The 23,441-nt window shown below is 41.3% G+C and overlaps 2 protein-coding genes across 4 annotated transcripts; both read right to left on the reverse strand.

Moving 5' to 3' along the window:
* Positions 1-85: 85 nt before the first annotated feature.
* On the reverse strand, positions 86-10,582 carry LOC145496490 (NACHT domain- and WD repeat-containing protein 1-like). The gene is made up of 7 exons (XM_081476176.1): positions 10,138-10,582; positions 8,522-8,930; positions 7,959-8,161; positions 7,317-7,647; positions 6,213-6,940; positions 5,537-5,749; positions 86-5,158 (listed from the first exon to the last, which is right to left on the reverse strand). The coding sequence occupies exons 1-7, from the start codon at positions 10,192-10,194 to the stop codon at positions 1,856-1,858; spliced, it is 5,244 nt and encodes a 1,747-aa protein (XP_081332302.1). The 5' UTR covers positions 10,195-10,582; the 3' UTR covers positions 86-1,855.
* Positions 10,581-23,271, reverse strand: LOC145496486 (uncharacterized). Of its 3 annotated transcripts, XM_081476170.1 has the most exons (8): positions 23,185-23,271; positions 22,927-22,992; positions 19,962-20,420; positions 19,455-19,657; positions 19,055-19,385; positions 18,231-18,961; positions 17,734-17,946; positions 10,581-17,237 (listed from the first exon to the last, which is right to left on the reverse strand). In XM_081476170.1, the coding sequence occupies exons 3-8, from the start codon at positions 20,413-20,415 to the stop codon at positions 13,785-13,787; spliced, it is 5,385 nt and encodes a 1,794-aa protein (XP_081332296.1). In that variant the 5' UTR covers positions 20,416-20,420; positions 22,927-22,992; positions 23,185-23,271; the 3' UTR covers positions 10,581-13,784. The 3 variants fall into 3 exon arrangements, 2 of the variants coding, with proteins under 2 accessions (XP_081332296.1, XP_081332295.1); XR_014050555.1 differs by lacking the exons at positions 22,927-22,992; positions 23,185-23,271 and having other exon boundaries at positions 10,581-10,972; positions 11,655-17,237; positions 19,962-22,902; XM_081476169.1 differs by lacking the exons at positions 22,927-22,992; positions 23,185-23,271 and adding an exon at positions 21,990-22,902 and having other exon boundaries at positions 19,962-21,951.
* Between the last annotated feature and the right edge of the window lie 170 nt (positions 23,272-23,441).

A 23,441-nucleotide genomic window follows, 5' to 3' on the forward strand; every position in this document is an offset into this window, starting at 1 on the left:
GAAACTCCCTCTGAGTATGGAACTTTGTTACGTACGTCTCTTGAGAAGTACGCGAATACAACCATACCAGATAGCGTGTCTGTTACTAGAGCCAATAAAATACCCTAATATAATATCTCTAATATGCTGTCCTCACTCCTTCTTCTGAGAACAGCAAATGCCAAATTTCTACGCTAAAATTATTTTTGGTAGCCATATGGAATACGCCTGTATCTCAGTGGAGTCAATGTGCTTCGAACGAGTTGTTACAGTCAAACTAAGTGAAGCGTACCCCTCAAGATTACATTAATGAATTGATTATTTGATTATTGAACCCACTAGTCGTTCCAAGAATACGGCTAATGGGTTTAATGTTCAAAAAAAAATCAATTTAATATTGATTTTGGAAATGACTAGCGAGTTCAATATTCAAATAATCAATTCATTATTGCATTCTTGAAACGATTAGCGGGTTCAATATTCAAATAATCAATTCATTTAATGTGTAAACTTGAAGGGTACGCTTGACTTGGTTTGACTCTAATAGCACGCTCATACGAACGTCTGAAGTAATGATAGATTTATACCACGTTCACACCAAAAAGTTAAACAAATTTAAAAGTGTTTTAAAAGGTTAAAACTCAGTTGTTCATACCATGCGCACCCCACGACTAAACAAAGTAGTAACTTGTTTGATTAAACCTTCTTGGTAAGGTTGTTTGAAATTTGTTCTCCCAAGAAGGCTTGAAAGCGCAATCGACAAATTGGAAAACCTTAAGCTAGTTTAGATGGCGTGGTAGAAAAAGTCAAAATGACTTTTCTCACTCGCCAGGGACAGGTTAACCAAGGGCAAAAAGGCACTTTTTGCACGGTGCATATGGTCTTGCGTAGGAATGTTACAAAAATCTCAATGTACATGTTTCCCTGAACCAAATTGAGATTGGGTTTTACCCAAAACAAAACAATGTCTAGTTGCAATCAAAAGACCCACGACTTCTCAGAAATGACTCAAAGCAAAAAGGCGCGGAGTCCCTGTGTTCGATTTTCCACTCTTCTAGCTGTAAGTTTCCAGGCGCCCGGAGATTCGACTTTCGTACAGACACACCTATGAAAACTGATTTGAAAACAATTCAGCCCATCCAGTTGCAGGTCAGTTTAAACTTCACCACCACTGAGGTTTCTAACAAATATGTTATGGTCACAGACTGCAAATATTTCAGAAAACATGTTTGCGGAAATTATCTCAATTCTTGAAAAGTCTAAGAACAATCTCAAAGAGATAGATCAAACTGTATGTTTATTTTTGGTGCGTTTTTTGCCATTCTGTCACGTGCAGACCAGTAGAAAACTGGTAATAGCCACTGAAGGCAAAGAAAAGTTCATACAGATTTAAAGATCATATTTTCTTTAAAATGTACAAATTAGTAAAGGTAAAAGCAAGGCAAACAGCTTATAAGTATGGGCGCCCAAAACTAGTTTCTTCTCACCATCGCCGTTTGCCTTATACGTGTTTTGAACTGATTGAGCAATACGAGTAATAGTAAAAACCAAAAAAACTATCTACTGTCGGAAAACGACATAACAAATGCTTACTAGAAAAACACTAAGTAAACATTGGTCCAGTTTGTTTAGTTAGTTAGTTCTTATCACTGGTAATAGGCAATTTTTAAATTTAACTGTAAAAGTAGTGTCAAAGCTTTAGTCTCTAATAGTAAGACAGTGTCACGATTCTAGCTTTCACGAACTAACAGTATTTCAAAGCTGCTTAGTTACTAACTAGATTCGGATCCTTAGCAGATTCATGATCAATGCCTCGTTAATATTGTAGCGTTCTATGCTTTTGCGTTATTTCCACTGAAATGTACATTGCGCATGTCTAAGCTATATGACTATCATCATCATCTTTGTCAGTATCCATGTTATCATCAACCAGTTTCTCTGGGGAGTCCTCTACAACTGCTTCGATGGCCAAACCATCGTATGGAGACTTTAAATCTTCTTCAAGAACCTTGTGTTTCTTTCCAGGACGGTGTAAATGCAAAATCATCAGGTTTGGGTTTTCTCCCAACCCCAGAGCGAGCTTGTCTCCAATAGCTTTCACGTGATTTGGGTAACCATCTGTCATGAAAGAGGCCAATTTCTTCCCTGTCTTTGTCTCCCACGCGTCAAAGCTTTTCTGGTCCTCGGATCTGGAAATGATCACCTCTCCATCTTGCGAGAGATAAAGCTCAGATACGGGTGGAGAAGAGATGGTAAGCAGAACCTGTCGACTTTCGATGCTCCAGATTTTGATGCTCTCGTCGCCTGTTCCAGTTATAGCTATCATTGAAGCTCCAGAGACTGCAACCGTGCTGGCTATTTCGTACGCGTCTGGGTCGAATAGCTTCCGTATGAGCTGGCCAGTATGTAGATCCCAAAGAAGAGGCTGCGAATATTGAACTAAATTCACAAGATATTTGCCATCGTCGGATATTCGTGCATTGAACAGGGTCAACTGCTCGCCTTCGTACTTCAAAATCTTATGGCTGAAGCTGGTTGTGTCGATGGCAACCAAATGCAGTTCTTTGTCCTTGTGCTGGGTCATTTGGCTTGCCTGTGAACACAAGGCCATTTTACCGTTACTGCTAATTAGCATCTCTTCAAATCGGCGCTTTTCTTTGAACTTCACCACGTTCACTACTTTTCCGCTGTCAACATCCCACACTTTGACAAATCGTCTCCCTCTTGAAAATGAAATCATGTGCTTCTGATCGATGAATCCGAAAGCATTCATCCGTTTGCATGCCTTTCCTTCCAAATTCCTCTCGATCCTTCCCTCAGCAAAGTTGAAGACTTTGTAGTGTGGAAAGTTCTGGTCGAAGATGAAGCCGACACCACGGGTGGAGGTGCACATGCGAATGGGATTGGGGAACATCATCATGTTCATCAGTCGACGCACTCGTTTACCACTCAGTGCATCCCATACATGGATCTCGTTTCTAAGCTGAATAACAGCTATGGAGAGAACGTGGCGCTGATCAAAACTAGGCGAGATAGCTGTTATTTGATCTGCTATCGAGTTGCCCTGAATCTCGGTTACCACGATGTCCTTCTGATTTTCATCTTCATCTTCTCGACGTTTGTCGTAGACTCGAAGGATGTTGTCTTGCCCGATTGCCAAGATGTTGACACCATCGCGTGTATAGAGACGTAATCGAAAAATTGGACTCCTAAGGCACCTCTCGATTTGTCTGGTCTCCAGATTCAAAATGCAGATTTCAAACATATCGGCAGTCACAACCTTCGTGCCGTCATCAGTAATCTGCATTCGATGAAGACCTTGCTGCATCTTGAAATTGGTCAGTTCACGAATTAGACTACCAGAAAGATCGTACAATCGCAGATTATCAAATGAAGATGGGATCACAGCCACTTGGTCTAAGGAGGTTATTTTGATTTCCTTGATAAAGACTTTTTGACCATCCTTGCTTTTGGGATAGGAAATGGTAATCTTCCTAACTTCTTTCCCAATTCTCACATCGATAAAGTGCACCGTGCTTTTCCCTCTCAGATTGTAAACAGCGTGGCTTCCACGTGCATCCAGCGTACCAAGTTCGTCTTCGGTGTTTACATCTTTCAGTTGTAATTTGTGAAGCGGTTTACCATTCTCTACTTGCCAGACCTTCAATGCGTCAGGACAGATAGCAACCAGTTTGCTTTCATCGTCAGCAAACGACACTGGGGCTTGGGGGTTATATGAAAACCATTCATCATCGGATACTTGGAACTCTTGAATTATTTGCCCAGTCAGTGTGTTGAGCAGGAAAATCTTGGGCGATCCAGCGAGCAACAGCAAATCAGTACTCTTCTGACTTATCTGGTTGAAATTTACACAGTACATATCGACCGGTTCTGTGATGGTAAACTTTCGCACTTCTCTTCCAGTGACATAATCAATGATTCTGATGACCAATCCTTCCGAGGTCTGACTTGATACTGCAATAGTGCGATTGTCTTTAGCAATGCTTACCACGTCACTACCTAACTGGGTCAAGCCAATTGCAGAACGTAAAGCTCCACCAGGTGCTGTCAGACATTTTCTGTTTGGAAGAAAACAAGGGGTGGAGGAATTTAATGCCTGCCTCAAAACGTTGTGAACGTCCGGATACTGTTCTTGTCGCTGCAGAAAGTTGTACATTCGGCCAATCAGCTGAGTGGGAAGTTGCCTGCTGTCCTTGGAAAGCGAATGAGCGGAGAGTTGCAAACATTCGTTGAGGAGTTCCACATCGCCATCGTTTGGTTTTACCTCGAGATAAGATGAAAAGTCACCCATAAGCAATTGTAAAGATGTTCCTTGGAGTTTCGCCGAAAGAAACTCGAAGTTGCAAAGACATTCTTCTCTCATCATATCAAATTTTCCGGAATGTAACAAGTGAAATGGCAGTTCGCTCAACTTGCGAAGGTTGTAAATCACTTTGTCTTTACGCGAGTCGAACATCAACGGTTGCTTTGGTACCAACCTGTCCATGGACATCTCCTTTCCTTCTTTATTAACAAATGGCTTCTTCACTCCCCCAGACCACTTGCCAAGAAAGTACTCACTCATGTTCGTGTGAATCTTCATGGACTGCTCTTCGCTCAGGTATCGCTCCCGTGCGGCCTCGATGAACTGACGATGATACCAGAATACCACTTGGGTGCCATCTGCCCCTCGCTCGATCAAGTAGTCTCCGATATCAGACCGAATGCGAATCCACAGCAAGGGTGGAAGTCTTCTGACTGGCGGTGTCCAGTACTGGTAGACGTCATTCAGGACGTCGTCGTCTAATGAAAGGAGATCTTCTAACTCGGGCTCTGTCAAACCATTCTTAGATGCAGTAACGTACGCCAATGCGTGGCTCACCAGTACTTTTCCGTGTCGTCGTTCCAGTCGGCCAAACATGTCATCGATGATCTCTCGCACAGTTGGCTCAAGATACATGTCGGAGGCAGGGGTGAACGATTTCCAGCGCAGAGCTTCATCAAAGGCTAGCTTGAGGTAAAGGGGAAGCGGGCACTTTTGAAATGCTTCCATGATGTAGCTTTTCTGTCTTGGAAGGATGGTCCGATTAGCTGTCTTTAACCAGTTGTCAAGGATGACATCTGCCTCATTGAGGGGAATCCTTGGTACTTCCATGAAACATTCATCTGGCAAGATAGTCTAAAATGAAGAAAAAATGCGAGGAAACTTTCAGTTTAGTACTAGACCTGACTTGACAGAGGTATCTTTTCATATATCACCCTATAGAATGGCGAGAATGGAGTAACCTGCAGAAGATTTGGGTCTCCAACGTAAGTTGGTTTGCATGGTAAGTTACAGTACGATTGAGATTATTGTCGTTAATTCCATATCAAATTAATTAAAACTAGCCATAAAGCTAAAGGAACATAACGCAGTGTCCTTATGAGGGCTCGAAGTAAAAGCACACGATCGGCGCTAAGGGTCTATGTCAAGACACGACATTTCATGTTAGGATACTTGTACGAGTTTTGCACATCATGCCATAGTGTATCTTAAAGATTGCTGCTTTAAACTTACTCTCAAACTAGGCAACGCCTGATATTCCTCGCCAGGTAGCGTTGAAAGGATGGCGTACACGTCGCTTGGCAATTGTCTTGGATACCAGTCCATCTGCCGACCGCCGTCATCGAGAGAAAGCTGGTCCAACGAATCCAAAACCAAAACAACTGGTTGATTTTCAGCCGATTTTTCCAGGCATTCTTGAAAGTAGTCTTTTAAGGATTTCATGTCCTGGATACAATATGACATAACGCACAATAGAAAAAAGGAGTTCAGTATCTAATTAACCGTGTAAGTTAGTCTCTTTTCAGTTAGTCTCGTTTCTCTCTTTAGATAATAAAGCAAAAAGACGAAATTTATATAGTCACCTATCTGACAAAAACGAGATTGGAACAGAAAATATTAGAACAGAAAGAAATCCGGGAGGTGTCGGTTCAATCTGGCCAAGGTGAAAGAACTTTTGGTCTCGTCTGGTTTCATTTATTTACAAGGAGTAATTCACAACAACTCGAGTCGGAATTTAAAAGGGATGTGTTTTTGGCACTCACTGTCCACCTCCATAACAAACGATAGTAGCCCCATAAACTATCCAATCGCAGCGAGCGAAAAATGCTGTTTACCAGTTGGTGGCAGTGGTATGATACTTAGAACCGACTGGACATGCAACTAATTAAAATCTAAAACTGTAAATTACCTCCGGAACGTCTGCAGTGTTCTGTCCAGTAGCTTTGCACAGCTGAAGACATATGCTACTTAGGAGAGGTCTGATGCCAGATGAATCCGGTGACGTGCCAATGAATCGCACTACGACAATGGCAGATTCGTCTTCGACCCACTTTTTCACTTCGCTTGTGATTTTGGCCATGATTGAGGTCTTTCCACAGCCCGATTCTCCATGGAGCACAACACCGTGCTTGTCATGATTTAGCAAAATATTCTTTGAGGCTTCCAGGAACTCTTTACGACCGTAAAATGATTTACTCTTCTTCTGGCAAAATGAGGCATGCTGGAAAAGTTCCTCTGCAAATGCATCTCTTGAATCAGATGTCTCCTTCTCCTGAATGCCGTTTTCAATCATTTGAGTCAAGGTGCCGAAAAAGTCTTTGCACAGCTGCTCTATGTAGTCTGCGTGCTCTGGCGACGCCGAGGGATCGATTCCATTGTCAGTCCATTTAATGTCATAATTTACGATGTTTGCGCTCGGCAAGGTTTGCGGGATGTCTTCTTCTCGGAGAACGTTGAGCAGTTTCTGCGCAGTATCATCAACAGATGAATTAGCTCCCCATGTCTTGTCTATGAATTTCCCAGCGTTTTTTCTGTCGACGTTTGCATAAAGATCTGAAATGACTCGTTTGAACCAGAAGCAATGTTTGGAAGGATTAGCTGCGTTGATGATGCCACGCCGGATTTCGTCCTCGGTTACTACGGACGAAAAAAAAATATGGTTGGAATTTTCGTACTGTATAGCCATCATTTCAAATTAATGGGCATGCATACCTGTTAACGTAAATTGCTTTAAATTCCTTACTTGAGTCTATTCTTTAAATCTAGTTGAAATTTTTCTTAACAGCCGGATATGCTGTTCGCTTGAGGGTAATTCATATTTTTTTAGGCAGTAGACCGCTTTCACACGCCCAATTAAAGGATCTTGCTTTATAAGGGCCTTGCAAACAATCCCAGTTATTTTGCTGGGTAACTCATAAAGAGATATCAATTTGACGTTTAATGTTTTAGAAAATGGCAAGAGGCATAGAGAACAATTTGATACGGCGTTGAAGTACAGTTTTTTGCGTCATACCTGACATGTAGTACTTATGTCGTTCTTTCTTGTCCAGAGCCTTAGCAGCGGCCAACCTCAAAACCATTTGCATTCTTTCAAACGCCGTCCACCAATCAGAAGAAGCCTTCTTACGTAACTCGTCGTTCGCATAGTCCCGGTAATGAGGCAGCAGTGATGTGATTGGCTGCAACATATATTCGGCGGGAACTGAGTTATCATCTCTCCAGAACCAGTGTTTCAGCAGTTGGAGATCGTCATTGCTTTCAACTGCTCCAAGGAGCTTTTCAAACTCTGAGGCGACAATCTTTGCGGGAAAGGGTCTGTAACCATACTTTTGTCCTAGAAAGGTCTGGAATGAATGGAAAACTACGTCAATTAAGGCAACAAGCTTATTTGACTTTCCATATTTATTCAGAGGTATACCGGGAATACTTATGTAGATAAACAGGGAAAAAAAGAGAACATCGCTTCGGACGACTTTGCAACTTTGAATCACAGGTGCACAAACAGAGCCAATTATTTCACTTTTTCACCATCCTTTTAGTCAAAGCGGCAACAATATCATCGGGGAAATTAAAGACACCCTATTAATATCATGTTAAATATCTAGTAGAAATTTTTGTGCAATTATTGATAGTAGACCAACTTTATTAAACTCACAATGAAGTTAGGTCCAGTTGAGAGCCTTTGACATGCACGCAACTCCCTCATGCACAGCTCAGTGGTCATGTGATCATCCGTGGACTCGTCCCGGACTCCCCATCTCATGTCGACCACTTGAAAGTCATAGCCCCTCTCTTGACAGTAGGACTTGAGTCGGGGGTACACTCGCTCCATCAATGTGTTACGCTCCACGGATGTGTCTGAGGGAAAAGGAAGAATAAAAAGTGAAAGATTACCTGGAAGTACCTGCAGTGTAGGTCATAGGTGTCGGGACACCCAGATACTAGTGGAACTGACTCCTTTCCCCCTTCTACGCTGAATTTGGACGTACCTATACGTGTTAAGCGAGCAGACTATGTGTGTATGTTAATTTGAGAGGTTCAACATCAGTTCCTGAGAAAAGAACTAATATAAAAACAATCACATTATTGTTTCGGCAAGAGTACTGTAGTGTCTATCTCGATCTTCCTGAGACTACTGTTTTGACAAATCTCTGTGCTACATCTGACCTACACTGTAGATGGCAGCGTTGGAGCTGTTAGTTACAGTAAAATACTTACCAGTGAAAGTGGAACTTGTGAAGATTCGAACAACTTTCACGTTCTCTGGGAATTCACCGTCCAGATCACCAATCAGGGCATTTTTGAGCTTCTGACTGTAACTGGGAACGTTTCCAGTATCTATGTTATTATCATTTTCACCATTTTTCTCCTCATCGGAATCATCTACGACATCATCTTCTTCATTTTCAGGGTCATTTTCCTCCTCTTGTTGTTCATCTTCTTGATCCTGGTCGTCGTTTTCCTCTCCTTCGTCGGATTTGTCTTCATTGTCACTGTCGTCTTTGTTTTCATCCTCATGTTCTGATATTTCTTCCTCGTGATCGTCACACTCTCTCGTCTCTAAAGCCTCTTCTTCCTCGTTTTGTCTCTGAGAGGATGCTTCAGTTTCTGCACGTACCTGGCTCACCTGCACAATGAGTCAATCAATTAATCAATCAATCATCAGTTCGTCAGTCTGTAGAACAGTCAGTCAGTCAGTCAGTCTGTCAATCAATTATTCATTCATTCAATCAATCAGTAAGTCAATCAATCAATCAGTCAGTCAATGAGTTAAGAATTCAGTCAGTCAGTCAATCAGTCAATCATTCATTCAGTCAGTCAGTTAGTAAGTCCGTCAGTTAGTTCGTCAGTCAGTTAGTCAGTCAGTCAATCACTCCATCAGTCAATCAGTCAATCAGTCGATCAATCAATCAATCTATCAATAAATCAATCAACCAATGAATCAATCAGTCAGTCAGTCACTAAATCAATCAATCAATCAATCAATCAGTTAGTCAATCAATTAGTCAGTCAGTCAATCAGTCAGTCAGTCATTCAATCAGTCAGTCAGTTAGTCAGTCCGTCAGTCATTCAGTTAGCCAGTCATTTATTCAGTTAGTCAGTCAGTCAGTTATTCAGTCAGTCGGTCGGTCAGTCATTCGGTCATTTAGTAAGTCAGTCAGTCAGTCATTCAATCAGTCAGTCCGTCCGTTAGTCAGTTAGTCAGTCAGTTAGTCAGTCAGTCAGTCAGTCAGTCATTCAGTCAATCAATCATCAATCAGGCAGTCAGTCAATCACTGAATTAATCAATCAATCTATCAGTCGATCGCTTGATAGATTAATCTATCAATCAATTAATCTATCAATCAGTAATCAGTTAGTCATTCAATTAGTGAATCAATCAGTCAATCACTAAATAAATAACTAAAACAATCAATCAGTCTATCACTGAATCACTCGCTCACTCACTCACTATTACTATTACTCACTCTTTCACTCAATTAATCAATCAATCAATCAATCAGTCAATCAGTCAATCAATCAATCAATCAATCGATCAGTCACTTATTTAATGTTAAACATTTAAACAATGTAATTCCACAAGAAAGGTTACAAAATATTATCTCTTTTTATTAGATAACAAAAGACATTTCATACTTCGGTAATAATTCTGTCAGTTTTCAGCCAGGATTATATTTATCAAAAAACACTTAGTTTCATTTTCAATCGTTTTCAAGTTTCATCCTTCTGTCTCCACTAACGCAGGGAGTGTGGAGTGACACTAAAAAAACGGCTACGAAGAGCGTTACAGGTAGCCTTTGTTAAGACAAGTAAGATATTATCAGATTAAATACCTCATTTTGTTCCACCTTAGGCGTCCACCTCTTTTTCCGGGAAATAGCGATCCCCATTGTATTCTCGGATCTCAGCTCTAGCTATAAAATAAGCAATAGTAGTGAAAGTTCTGACGTTAATTGGCAATGGCCAACCAGGTACCTCGATCTAATTATGCTATTTTTGGCTTTTAGTATTTTCCGATGAGTATGAAAGAAATCGTATGAATGTCCACAACGAAGTTCTACAGTTGATATGCGTGATTAATTTTGCATTAAATAAAGTGGAATCCCGATATTTTTCAAACGTCCAAGGTGAAATGAAAATTGGTTTGAAAAATCAGGTAGTTTGACAAGTCGGGGGATGAAACTACGGGGTTCAACTGAGGGGAGAAAAACGACTTTTGGCTCGAATTGGAACCATCGGGAGGTTCGAAAAATCGAGATTCCACTGTACACTTTCAATAACATGCGGACTCTAAAACTCAAAGCTCAACCGACAAATGCGTTTTTCCCTACCATCAATCAAATGTTCGGCGGCTCCTCCCAGCTACCGACTACTGCCGAGCACTGTTTCAGTGTCTGAACTGTGCTCAGCAACTAGATTACCGCGCGCTCGGCAGTAGTCGGAAGCTGGAAGGAGCCGCCGAACACTTGATTGACGGTAGGGAAAAACGCATTTGTCGGTTGAGCTTTGAGTTTTAGAGTCCGCATGTTATTGAAAGGCGCAATAAACATGTGACTTAACTATAACACAGTTCGTTAAGTCAAAAGACCAGTTACGCTAATTGATGTCGTTTTGATGAAGATGCTAGTTGTTATTTACTTTGGGTTCTCCTGACCAAGAAACCGTGACCTAGGAAACGAATTTAAACATCAAATAGAAACAAATGCCGAAAAACCTCTCTGGAGTGCAATTGTTAGCAAGTAAAATTATCTGTGGCTACTGTTTTTGTTGTTTCAGGCAGTAAACCTGCTATTAAGAGCGCGAAATTTTGCGCGAAAAAACCTTGCAGAAAATGTAATGACAAAATTACAACAATGAAGGTAACTGGTGTTTTCTGATTTTTTTTTATCTATGAGCAAACAAACGTCAAGCGGGTGACGTGCTGCGAAACCAAAAGAACTCATCTGCATTTTAGGCCGAGAAACTCTTACTCTTGCCCACATTTGATGAAGATGTGTAGGTTAGTTCCACCAAGTTTTTTAACATCTAAATGTGTGATGATTTTGTAGCGACGATCTAAAAGCTGGGATCTTAGCGAAAGCAACAACATATCGCGACAAATTCAGTCAATCGACCAAGCATGCAATTTTGTCAGGAATCGTGACTTATAAAATCAATTCAAGCGAAGTCGTCGAGATAAAATTAATTCCGTGCTAGACCATATTTCTTTTTTTTTTTCAAGCACCCGTGTGTGGAGTCTTTATATGAGCTTTTCGGAAGCAACGTTTTAAGTAAATGCAATGAGTGAAAGCCGGCTCAGCGCTTTTAAGCAGACGGGCTCGTGTGATTCAAGCAACTCTTTAACACTTACCTGTTAGAAACAGTGGTTTCGCGTGCTTGGGAAGGAAGTTTTTATGCGTGATGTTGTGTATAATAAGCGGCCGAGCCAGAGCTTTTCGGATTATGGAAAAAATAAACGCCGCAACCAAGTAATTCAGAGCAGCTCAAGACTTTTGGTGAAAGCAATTTAATATTAATCTTTCTAGAATATGCCTAAATAAATAACGTTAGCCTGTGTTTGACGTTTGATTACCATGGTAACAAAGCATCTTGGACAAGGTTTCCAGAATGCGCAAAATAATTGATATGACGAACACAAGACTATACTACCCGTTTCAATAAGCTGACATTGCTTAACTTTTTTATCACTTCTTTTATTCCTTGATTATTATGTTTCCTCATTTGAATTCTACGTGTAACATAAAAGTTATGTTATGTGTACGCTTGACCAATCAAGTGGCATAATACAACTGGCTAATAGATCAGAAGTAATGTCAGAGAAGACAATATCTGCTTTTCTGCTTCTCAGTGCCATTGTTCAAAGCGAAACTTGCAGGTTATGTGATTATTCGTACACTGCAAATTACTTTCATTGTCCACCTACCTGTGACGTTGTTATCAGGCAATATGCTAATTTGAAACAAAGATGCTTTAAATGTTAGTCGACTTAGTTGGTTAGAGACGAAAAGGAGAAAGTCTCTGGGTTTGTTCATAAAGGTGTAAAACTAACAGCTATAGCAGTTAAACTTTCAGGTCCATCGCGGAAAAGTAGTTAAAATCTAATTTCTCTTCAACATATCAACTCCACTTTCAAAATTTAATGAGGAGAATTCGGCAGGTCATCGCGTCACAGGCTGACGTCGACGTGACGTACAGACCACAGGCAGCAAATTGTCTTAATGGGCAAGCAGAATTCTGTAATCAGTGCCATCCCATGTATATACGAGGATACTGCAAGGAGATTTCACGCGATAGTCTCATCAAGAGCTATGTTTTTAAAAAACCTTAACATATTTTAAAGTTACTTTGCAGTTGATAGTATGTCGTGGTAATTATAACAACGCTCAGCTGTTACGTTTACTACACCAGAGCCCCTCTATCTGTGAGAAGTAACTGGTTACTAACTCCTTTGCGAAACGGAGTCAGTGCTCGACTCATTAACTGTATGCAGTGTCGGTGTAATGGACGAACTTGTTACCGTATAACTTATTACAGCTGCTGAAATGGATTGTAGAAGTTTGTCAATGCAACCAACTGACCCACGGAGATTTTTGTTACCCCTTGCAAAGAATATTTATCACACTTTTTGATGGTACAGTAAAATTCATTTAAAAGCACGCGATTTGATCCTATTGTATTTTATTTTGTATCAGCATGAAAACCTAATTTTCCTCCCTAAATCTGAACCTTGGGTATATTCTTAACGTGATGTTAAAATTACACCAATCGCCGTTTCAATATTCTCAGTGTTAAAACGGATTTGGACGGATGGGCTAAGACTTGTACTAAAGATAGTATATTTCAGGAGTTGATGTGATCACATTTATCTCCGACATGCAATTTCACTTCACACCTACTATAGAAATAAATGGACTGAGTCACTGACTTCCCCCTGGATGTAAACATGCGACAATGAAACTTCATTTCTGTTTCACATAATACTCTTCATTGAAACAAATATCACAATTTTAGCTGCAAATAAAAGTCCCAAGTTTGTATACATACCAACAATGCAACAAACGGAGAACGGATGTTTTCTTTCCCTTGAAACGATTAAGTGAACTCTGCCGGCTGCAACTATAATAATTACAGATTGCATGACTCCAATCGTCCGAAAAATCCTGAGAACATGAATACGTAATTTACTAATCCGTTAATGGAACTTTTATTACAATACAATTATCTTTTTGTATTGCAAGAGCTGCTCTACGTAAAACTAATGAATGATATACATTTTTTAATCGTTGTATTGTTCGCACCAACGTAAAGTGAATAAAACGGGCCTATATGCTTAAGACATAATAAAAGCCTTGATGTTACATTCAGAAAAAAATACACGGATTTGTTGCTTACTTTGAATAGCCGTTTAAGGTATTTTTACTCTAAAAAAGCCCAAGCGAAAATATCTTGCGATTTTGCATATTGATTCGGCTAAGAGTTCTTACATAAAATTGTCTCGATAAACCTGTTCAGAAATAAACACGTTTTTGGACGCAAAAACTGTGCTCCCTCCGCCGATGATAACGTTAGGCCTGGCATGAACCGCTTTCCTAGTGAACTCCGTTCTTTGAACGTCGGTTACCTCTGAATCGTCATCAACATCCTCATCTTCGTCTTTTCCTCTGGCGCTAGCAAGGTCTTGTGCTGGTTGTAGATTACTTTCCAGTGGACAATTCTCAAAAGGAGAATGGTCAGGTGCGATAGGATCTACACGTCCAGGGATATGTGGTCGTAACGTCATGAACTCTGGCTTGTCAGCTTTGGCGACCACGAGGCGGTTCCCGGATATCGTCATGCGTTCAGGCTTCCAGTCAGAAGTGAAGGAGGCAAGCGTCACACCTGTGGACAAGTCCCAAGCGTCGATGCTGCTATTTCTGTAACGATAGTTGGAGAATGCTAATTGGCCATCTTGTGTCATGAATAGGGAATCAACTGTTTCGCACTTGAACGCATAACGGAGATCTCCACTGACAATATCCCAGACGCTGATTCCCCCGTCTCCTTGACCAGTGAGGACCATGCTGCTGGCTGAAGATATCGCGGTCGAGGTTACAGTAGGGTTCTCTTCATCAGCGACGAGTCTGTGCTTTAGACTTCCATTTGCCAAGTCCCACAGCAATGCTTTGAACTCTTTGGTTAGGCAAACGAGGTAACTCCCGTCATCCGTTATGGAACCATTCCAAAGCAGCAACTGAGTAGTTTCAATCTCTAAGAACTTCTGATCTCCTGTTTGCGTGTTTAGAAAGATCAGCGGCAGGGTTTCTTCATCGTGATTTACAATCTGGCTCACCTGGCTACACACAACTGATCTCCCATTTCTGCTGATGAGCATGTCTTCAAAACGATGTTTTTGTCCGAACCTGTACTGCTTGACTAAATTTCCATCGCCGAGGCTCCAAACTTTGAGGTTGCGTCGTCCGCGGGAGAAGGCAATAATGCGGTCCTCGTCAATGAAACCAAATGCTTCGGTTCTTTTAGAGGCTTTCCCTTGCAGATGTCTTTCGACTTTGCCCGCTTTTAAGTCAAAAACTTTGAAGTGGAAAAATTCTTGATCGTGGATAAAACCAACAGCACGAGATGTTCCATACATTTTTATTGCGGTGGGCGGCAATTCTTGGGTCATTTTTAGGACTCGCACCATTGTTCCAGTCAAAGTGTCCCAAACGAGGATTTGATTAGAATTATTGACCATTGCCGTCGCAATGACATGCCTGTGGATGTGGTCTGTTTCCCGACTCAGATAGTTGATTGAGTCAACTGAAGACACGGCCTTGTTACTCGATGAAGCGTCTGAAACCTGTTCAGTGTTCTCTTTGACAGCTTGCTCAAGGTCGTAAAGACGAATTATGTTATCGTGAGCCACAGAAATCGCAAACTTTCCATCTCTCGTGTAAAAATTGACATGAATTATCAACGTTCCAAATGATTTGCTCTTCAAGGTTTTGTGAACGGTTCCATCTTCGAGGTTAGTCACGAGAATCTCGTAGTCAGCAACACCCACAGCTTTCGTTCCGTCTGTTGTTACTTGAAGTCGAAGGAGGCCCTTGTTGATTTTAAACTGCGGAACTTCCCTGATAACATCCCCAGTGTGCAGATCATACAAGCGAAGATTGTTTCTCGCTGAGGAAGTGACGACCACCTGCTCTTTACAGGTCACTTTGATTTCTCCAATGCAGCATGCATCCTCTTCACTGAACACATTGACTTGCCTAACCTTCTCTCCTGTTCTAGTGTTGAGGACCGTGAAATTCTTTGTCCCATGGACGCTGAAGGCTGCTAGATGCCCTGATGCTCCGATAGTTCCGTACTCCTCATCTGCGGGTATCTTGCCTATGTCAATCTTGTGTTGCAACTGACCATCTTCAGCTTTCCAAATCTTGAGGTCTTCATCTGTAATGGCAACGATACACGTTTCATTGTCCGCAAAGGACACAGGTGGCATTGGATTGTATTGGCTTTCTTGGACAAGGGCTGCGAATCTCTGCAGAATTTGACCAGTGGATGTATTTGTGAGAAATATATCAGTTGATCCTACTAAAAGGAGAAGGTCTTCACTGAATAGGCTGCCCTCAACAGTCCAAACCGTTCCAACTTCCAAAGATCCAGGTAGTGTTACTCTCCGAAGAGTTTTTCCATTGCGCAAATTTATAGTCAGTATCTGGATATGCAGTGGGTCTGAGAACGTAGTGGTAACATAGGCTGTCTTTCCATCGCAGCTAAAGCCACAGCATTGATACACAGACTCACCGGGGACTTTCATCGAGGAAATCAGGGATCCACCAGGGGAGGTCAAGCACTTGTCACTCGGTATCAGGCAAGGGACCGATGAGAAATAAGCTTGTTGCAGTAGGAGGTTAATGCCACTGAATTCGTCTTTACCGTGAAGTGCGGTAAGCCTACCAAGAAGCTGAGGAGCCAGTTGATTGGTGTCACTTTTGAGAGCAACGGATGACAACTGCACTGTTTTCTCCAACTCGATGAGGTCTTCATCCTCTGGAAAGACAAGGAGTGAGGCGACAAAGTCATCAAGAACTGACTCTAAAGACGTTGCTCGTAGTTTAGCCAAGAGGAATTCAAAGTTGCAAAGTGCCTCTTCCTTGAGTCTCTGTAGGTTACCAGCGTGCAACAGATGATGCGGCAACTCATTCAATTTTCGCAGGTTGAAGACGTCCCTCTTTTCGTTCTCGTTACGAAACGTTAAGGGTTGTTTGGCCAACAACCGATCCTTGACCACTGTCTGTCCGTCTTTGTCAACATAAGGTTTTCCCGCACCGTTAGCCCACTTGCCCAGAAAGTAGTCAGCAAGTTTTGAATGAACTTCTGCTTGAGTTCTCAAGTAACGATCGGTTGCCACTTCGATGAACTGGCGATGGTACCAATAAATCACTCGAGAGTCATCTGCTCCGCGTTCTATAAGGTAGTCTCCAATGTCAGAACGGATACGAATCCACAGCAACGGTGGTAGTCTTCGAAATGGGGGCGTCCAGTACTGATAGACGTCATCGAGGACCTCGTCATCCAAGGACAGGATATCTTCTAACTCAGGCTCCGTCAGGCCATTTTTCGATGCAGTGATGTAAGCCAAAGCATGGCTAACCAGGATCTTCCCATGGCGTCTCTCCACTTGATCAAAAAACCTATTGACAACGTTTTTCACACCGGCAGGCAGAACTGTTTCATTTGCTGGAGTGTACGACTTCCAACGACAAGCTTGATCAAAGGACAGCTTCAGGTACAAGGGCAATGGGCATTCCTCGAAGGCCTTCAACACCATTACCTTCTGAGCTGGGACCAACCTGCGCTGAGAGGAGCTGAGCCAGCTCTCTAAAATGACATCAGCTTCGTATGCGGGGATGGTAGGGATCTCTTTGAAACATCGGTCAGGAAAGATTGTCTGGAAGTATAAGCAAACATTAGCGAATTATTTGAAAGTTGAAATGTGCAGGCTCCTTTTACATAAGTGTTACATGAGTACAACGTGCATTAATTATTGACGTCTGCTTGACTATCAATGACAACGTATCTACCAGGCATTAAAGTACGGGAAAACCCATCAGAATCCGCCCGAGTGTCTCCTTTATGAAAGTTGTAGATATACATGAAATACCAGTACGGGAAACACATTTTTACCTTTCTGTCGAAAGTACGGAGATCGAACACAATTTTGCCAAGATGGTGGAACGCTCATTTTGAAGTCTGAAATTATGGGAGGTCGGCGGTTCGTAAACAGGGTATATTGTCAAAACGGCACATTAATTAATTGTGGGACGTGGCTGAAAATGGCAATGCTAAAGAATGAGGATAAGCTTACAGCCACAGAATGTGAACGATGACGACAATGGTAGAGGGCGTTACCCCAGGGCTATATCAAAACAAGAACTATTTGCTACCTTTAAATGTGGTAGGCACTCGTATTCAGCGCCAGGTAGGGTCGACATGATCAAGTAAAAGTCGTCTGGTATTTTTGCTGGTAACCAATCTAAACGTCTACCTCCTTCGTCAGCGGGAAGCTGGTCTAAAGAATCAAGCATCAGTACCACGGGACGAGACGAGCAGGCTTCCTCCAAACACTTTGGAAAGAACTCCAAGAGTTCCATTAGGTCCTGAAATGAATCGAGTAAGCACATCTTAGCAGACAAAATAATTATAAATAAGGTACGTCAAGAGGACACGTAGGTTTAGCATAAAAGGCCATCCATGTGTTTAATTAATTTTATTCGTTAATGTGGCGACCAATGAATTGTCTCCGTTTTTGGAAAGTCGAGGGAAGATTTTTGAGGGAGAAAGGCCAGCAAAGCAAGTCTCCATGTAGATACTTCTGGGCCACCAAACGTAGTTACTGTCATGTAGAGGGATGTATTGCAAACCGACATATTTGTGAACTTACCTCAGGTATTTCTGAGCTGTCGTTTTCTGACACCTTATATAACTGTTGGCAGACGCTTCTCAGCAACAATCTGACACTGGATGACTCCGGGGACGTACCAATGAATCTCAACACCACGATAACTGACTCATCCTCCAGCCACTTCTTGATCTCCACTGCTATTTTGGCCATGACTGATGTCTTTCCGCAACCCGATTCTCCGTAAAGTATGACCACCCGTTGGTTCCGATAGTCCAGTAAGGATTTTTTCACCGACTGTAGAAACTCGTCTCGCCCTTGACAAGCTAACCCTTTCTTTTGACAGAAGAGCGCATGTTGTAATATCTCCTCGACTAGTGAATCTTCCTTCTCGCTAGCTTCCTTCTCTTTGATTGCTTCTTGAATCATGTCTGCTAAAACATTATAGACGTCGGTGCAAAGCTTTTCAAGATATTGAGCATGCTCAATAGATGCGTCTGGATTGATGCCGTCATTGGTCCACTGAACATTGTATTGCACCACATTTTTTGCTGATAATACAGCTGGTAGCTCTTTTTCTCTCAAGCTGCTAAGTAGCTTCTGAGCAGACTCATCTAAAGCTGAGTCGTCCCCATAGGTCTTGTCCAAGAACTTGCCTGCATTACGATTGTCGACATTTTGGATTAGATCTGTAATCACTCGTTTGAACCAAAAGCAGTGTTTTTCTGGTGCAGTGGCTGAAATTATGCCACGGCGAATCTCGTCTTCTGTCACTAGAAAATTAAATTTAAGTGTATGTCATTTTAAAGATAATTTTACTAATAGCTTGAAATGAATTTGCATCATTTTTTCCAGAGAAACAATACCTGACATATAATACTTATGTCGGTCGACCTCCTCCAATGCAGCGTAAGCGGCTGCCCTCAAAACAACTTGCATTCTCTCAAACGCCGTCCACCAATCAACAGACGCCTTCTTACGTAAGTCCTGGTTCGTATAGTCACGATAATGAGGTAACAGTGATGTGATTGGCTGCAGCAGATATTGAGCGGGAACAGCATTGTCATCTCTCCAAAACCAATTTTTTAGCAGTTGGAGGTCATCTGGGTTGTCAACTGCTCCAAGGAGCTCCTCAAACTCAGTTGTTGAAATGTTAACCGGAAAGGGACGGTAGCCATATTTTTGCCCTAAGAAGGTCTGAAAGTAAAATGATGACGTTAGTTATTATGAAATAAAGACACGATTTTGCTTTTATGTTGAACTCACAATGAAGTTGGGTCCAGTTGACAACTTCTGACATGCGCGGAGCTCCCTCATACAGAGCTCAGTGGTCATGTGATCATCAGTGGACTCGTCTCGGACTCCCCATCTCATGTCGACCACTTGAAAATCATAGCCTCTCTCTTGACAGAAGGACTTGAGCCTGGGGTACACTCGTTCCATCAATGTGTTACGCTCCACAAAGGTATCTAAACCAAAGATATGGAGAACATTTTTAATTGCAACCGAATTGTCAGGCTCTTGCAAACATCGATTTCGAAACAAAATTCTCAAAGCAATTCCTAAAACAAGTAGTCCACTTCGTTAACGAGGGTTAAATGCAAAGCTAGTGTTCTAATGGTTACCTCAAGGAAGTCACCCCATGGGGTATTCTACATGCATGTTAATTCCGCTCAGGTCCGTGTTCTGAAAGTATGTACAACCCTGTCTAGTACATTGTGTCGAGCTTAATACATGAAATATCTGAAAACTTGTTCAATGACCATATTATACCTGTGAATGTTGAACTTGTAAATATCCTGACAATCTTAACATTGTCGGATACTTTAACATCCAAGTCTTCCAAGAACACTTTCTTCCAAGCGCTGTTGAACTCATCAACTTCGGTTGTGTCATCCGTTGTTTTTGCTTCACTTTTTACCACTGTATCTGAAACGTCCTTTGCACTCTCACTGGACTTTACGGAAGACGATTCCGAAGAGTTGCGCTCATTAGATTCAGTTTCATGAAATCCTTCGTCATTTGTGCGAGTCTCGGAGTCGCTTTCATCACTCGCCTCTGACTTTTCTTCAGGTTCTGATTCCTTCTCGTTGTCATTTGACCTGAGGGCGTCTTCCTGAGTTCCAGTACTGGGTTCGTGGTTGTCAGGCTGCGACTGTGGCAAGGGCTCAGGTCGGGGTGGCTGGGAAATTTCCCTTCTCCTTTTTCTTGAAACAATAATGCCCATGCTTCCTTCAAGTTTGATCATCACGGAAATTTTAAGGAAAAACAAGAGGAAATAGGATTTAAATCTGGAGTAATTAATCACTTGTTTTTGTGTGGGATATAGCGGGTTTCAATTGAGTGTCGAAAGTAATCAGGTAATAATAACTTTGGTTTTGGTTTTGGTTTACTACGGTTTAAGACTGGCTGAGTCGTCTAATTGGTAAGTAACTCAGGGGTTTGGTTTTGGTTTTACGACACGTTACTCAATTGAAAACCGCTCTAGGAGGGACGATTTCTATAACGACTTATGAAGCACAATTAAAGTATTTAAAAAGCTAACTGATCTCCAGTCTCCTTGCAGTCCTGTGCTGTTGTAAAACAACAATTTAGTCAATACTCTCCGCAATAATGGGAAGTTGGAATGCCTAACTGTCCTAACTGAATAACAGTGAATAAGTACAGTACTGAGCTGTGTTTACGGAAACTCTACTTTCCGAGGGTAGATTCTCCTTGGCTATTAACAACTGTTATGCAGAGGTTGTAGACTCCCCAGGGGTACTCTACAAAGTTTTATACGGGGAGACTCCGCCCCGACGTCCAACCCCTTACCCTTTTGTATACCATTTTCAAAAGAAAGCTGACCCTTTCATAGAGCTGTAATTGAAAAGAGGTACCCCTCTCACATGCTTTGATAACTGGTCCGCATTATGATGAAACCGAAATCGTCTTGTCATTTTCAAGTAGTGCAAGATAAATGAAATGATACAGCCATAAGGTGCGTCTGTTTGAAACATTTTAATTAAAGTCCCTTTTATATATCTCAGAATGACAGATTTTCCTTTCTTTCATATACCTCAACTTGTAAAATCCCTACCCTTTCATGTACCTGAAACCTGAAAAAGGTACCCACTTCGGGCGGGACCTCCCCGTATAGGGCATTATCGGCAGTAACTGCCCCCGGGGTAGACTCCGCGGAAATCGTATGCTTATTTAATCAGTGTATGGTCAGTGTGCGTGACCGTTAATAAATGTGATTTACTCAATGTCTTAACACAATTTGCATAGCGGCTGGCCTCGAGTGCCAGAGAGCAAACAATAAAGAAGTTATGCTATCCTGATTAACAAGCTGTAGTTAAAGAATGACGTGCAACCTGCCTAAAGAATCAAATATTAGAGGTGCAGAATGTCAATTTAATTTAGAAAAGAATAAAAAATCATGTACGTGTTTTATTATCACACGGTTTAGCATTCCTTATTCGCTGATATGTACACAAGGAATAATTATAACTTAATTTCAGGTACAAAGCTTGTTATAAATCTAATATAAGAGGGTTAAACTCATTAAAAACTAGTAAAAAAAACTTCGGGGGTAATTTTTTTACGAGTATAAATCATAATGTGAAGAATATATGAAATGATTCATATTTGAACTGCGGTTGTAGATGAAAGTGAAGAATGATCATCGCAGTAAATTTTCCAATTGCTTAAATTATGAACTCAATTAATTGACCTCGCTCCCAATGCGTGGCTTCATAGCTCAGTTGGTAGAGCATCGCATCTACAACAGCAGTTCAAATATGAATTATTTCATCGCACCCGTATCGCGGAGGTCACGGGTTCGAATCCTGTTGAAGCCCTGATTTTTCTTAAGGCTTCCTCTTTCCAGTTGCTTAAATTGGAAAATTTACTGCGATGATCATTCTTCACTTTTATAAATCATACATTGGCTTAAACTGCAGGCGCTTGGTACGAACGTTTCCGTAACTAATTCAAATTATTTTCCTAATGCAGATCGAGAAAGTCTGGGGTCTTAGTTTCTATACAGTAAAACAGTTTATCGAAATTAGATAGCTCGGGTTCCCTCTTGAGGTTATTCGATAAATTTGACTGACCTGATTAATGTCAATAAACACACTAGTCTTTTATCGGCTCGGCGTTATGCCCAGTCAAACCAAAATTTAACAAAATTTAACAAGAATGTTAAATATTACTGGCAATTTGTCAGCGACAATCGCCAAAGTGTTGCAGCAGAATACTTTACTGATAACTGTTAGTTATTTGTACTCCACTATCCACTAGCCTTGTGTACATCTCAATACATTATTCTTAGCCAACTTTTGGGCTTAATATTTTTAAAATATTTTTCTGTACATGCTTCAGTTAACTCTTATGTTCGGGTTAAAAATTAAATATGCAATATTCCATAACGATTTTTACTTGAGCCAGTATCCAATATTCATGACACGTATTCCCCTTCAACCAACGATACGACAAGCGCCAACATGTCAGCCAGCTGTTGATTCTGTTTACTTTTATCCCCAGATCGTTTAATAAAATCCATCAGAAAAATGGAAAAATATTTACACGTTCACAGCTATCACGAAACTACTCTCTTGTACGGCTAACGCGAGATCTTTGCCATTAGCGAGAATAACAACCGTGATCATACGAAAGTCTATCACTTTCTGCAGGAGCATAATTTGCGGCGAGGTATATAATCTTTTTTACTTTCGTCGTTAAAGCCTGTACTTACTTGGTATCCACACAACCACTATACCAGAGCCACTTCATCTGCCATAGGTTCCATTGTCGCCGCGTGCTGTAGTTAAGTTGTAAGCGGTTAATAACTAACTGAATTATCAGATTAAATTTACAGTATCGCCAAGACGACACTGAGAGAAACTGTGAACGCGCCACGCGAACGCAAGACAAAATTCGCAAGACTTGATGGTCGAATTCTGTTTAACACAGATATCATAACTGTCAAGGATATTTAGCTTTGGTTAATTACCTGGCAACCTGTATCTGATCCAGTCCACAACTGCGTTTTCGAAATGGAATGCGGACAAAACATATTATGCAAGAGTAACGCTTTACAAAGGGGCACTAACGTTTGACTTACGCAAATTAAAATTTGTTAAAAGCCCCTTTTATTTAAAGCCTTTAGGACTGCCGTAGGAAACACGCAAGTTTTGTCACGCTAGAGAGCCTTACAATTGACATTTAAATAAATTTTCTAGACTGCTCAGTCAAGCTTAGTGAATTATG

Source organism: Orbicella franksi, chromosome 9 (assembly GCF_964199315.1).
Source record: "Orbicella franksi chromosome 9, jaOrbFran1.1, whole genome shotgun sequence".
Classification (NCBI taxonomy): Eukaryota; Metazoa; Cnidaria; class Anthozoa; order Scleractinia; family Merulinidae; genus Orbicella; species Orbicella franksi.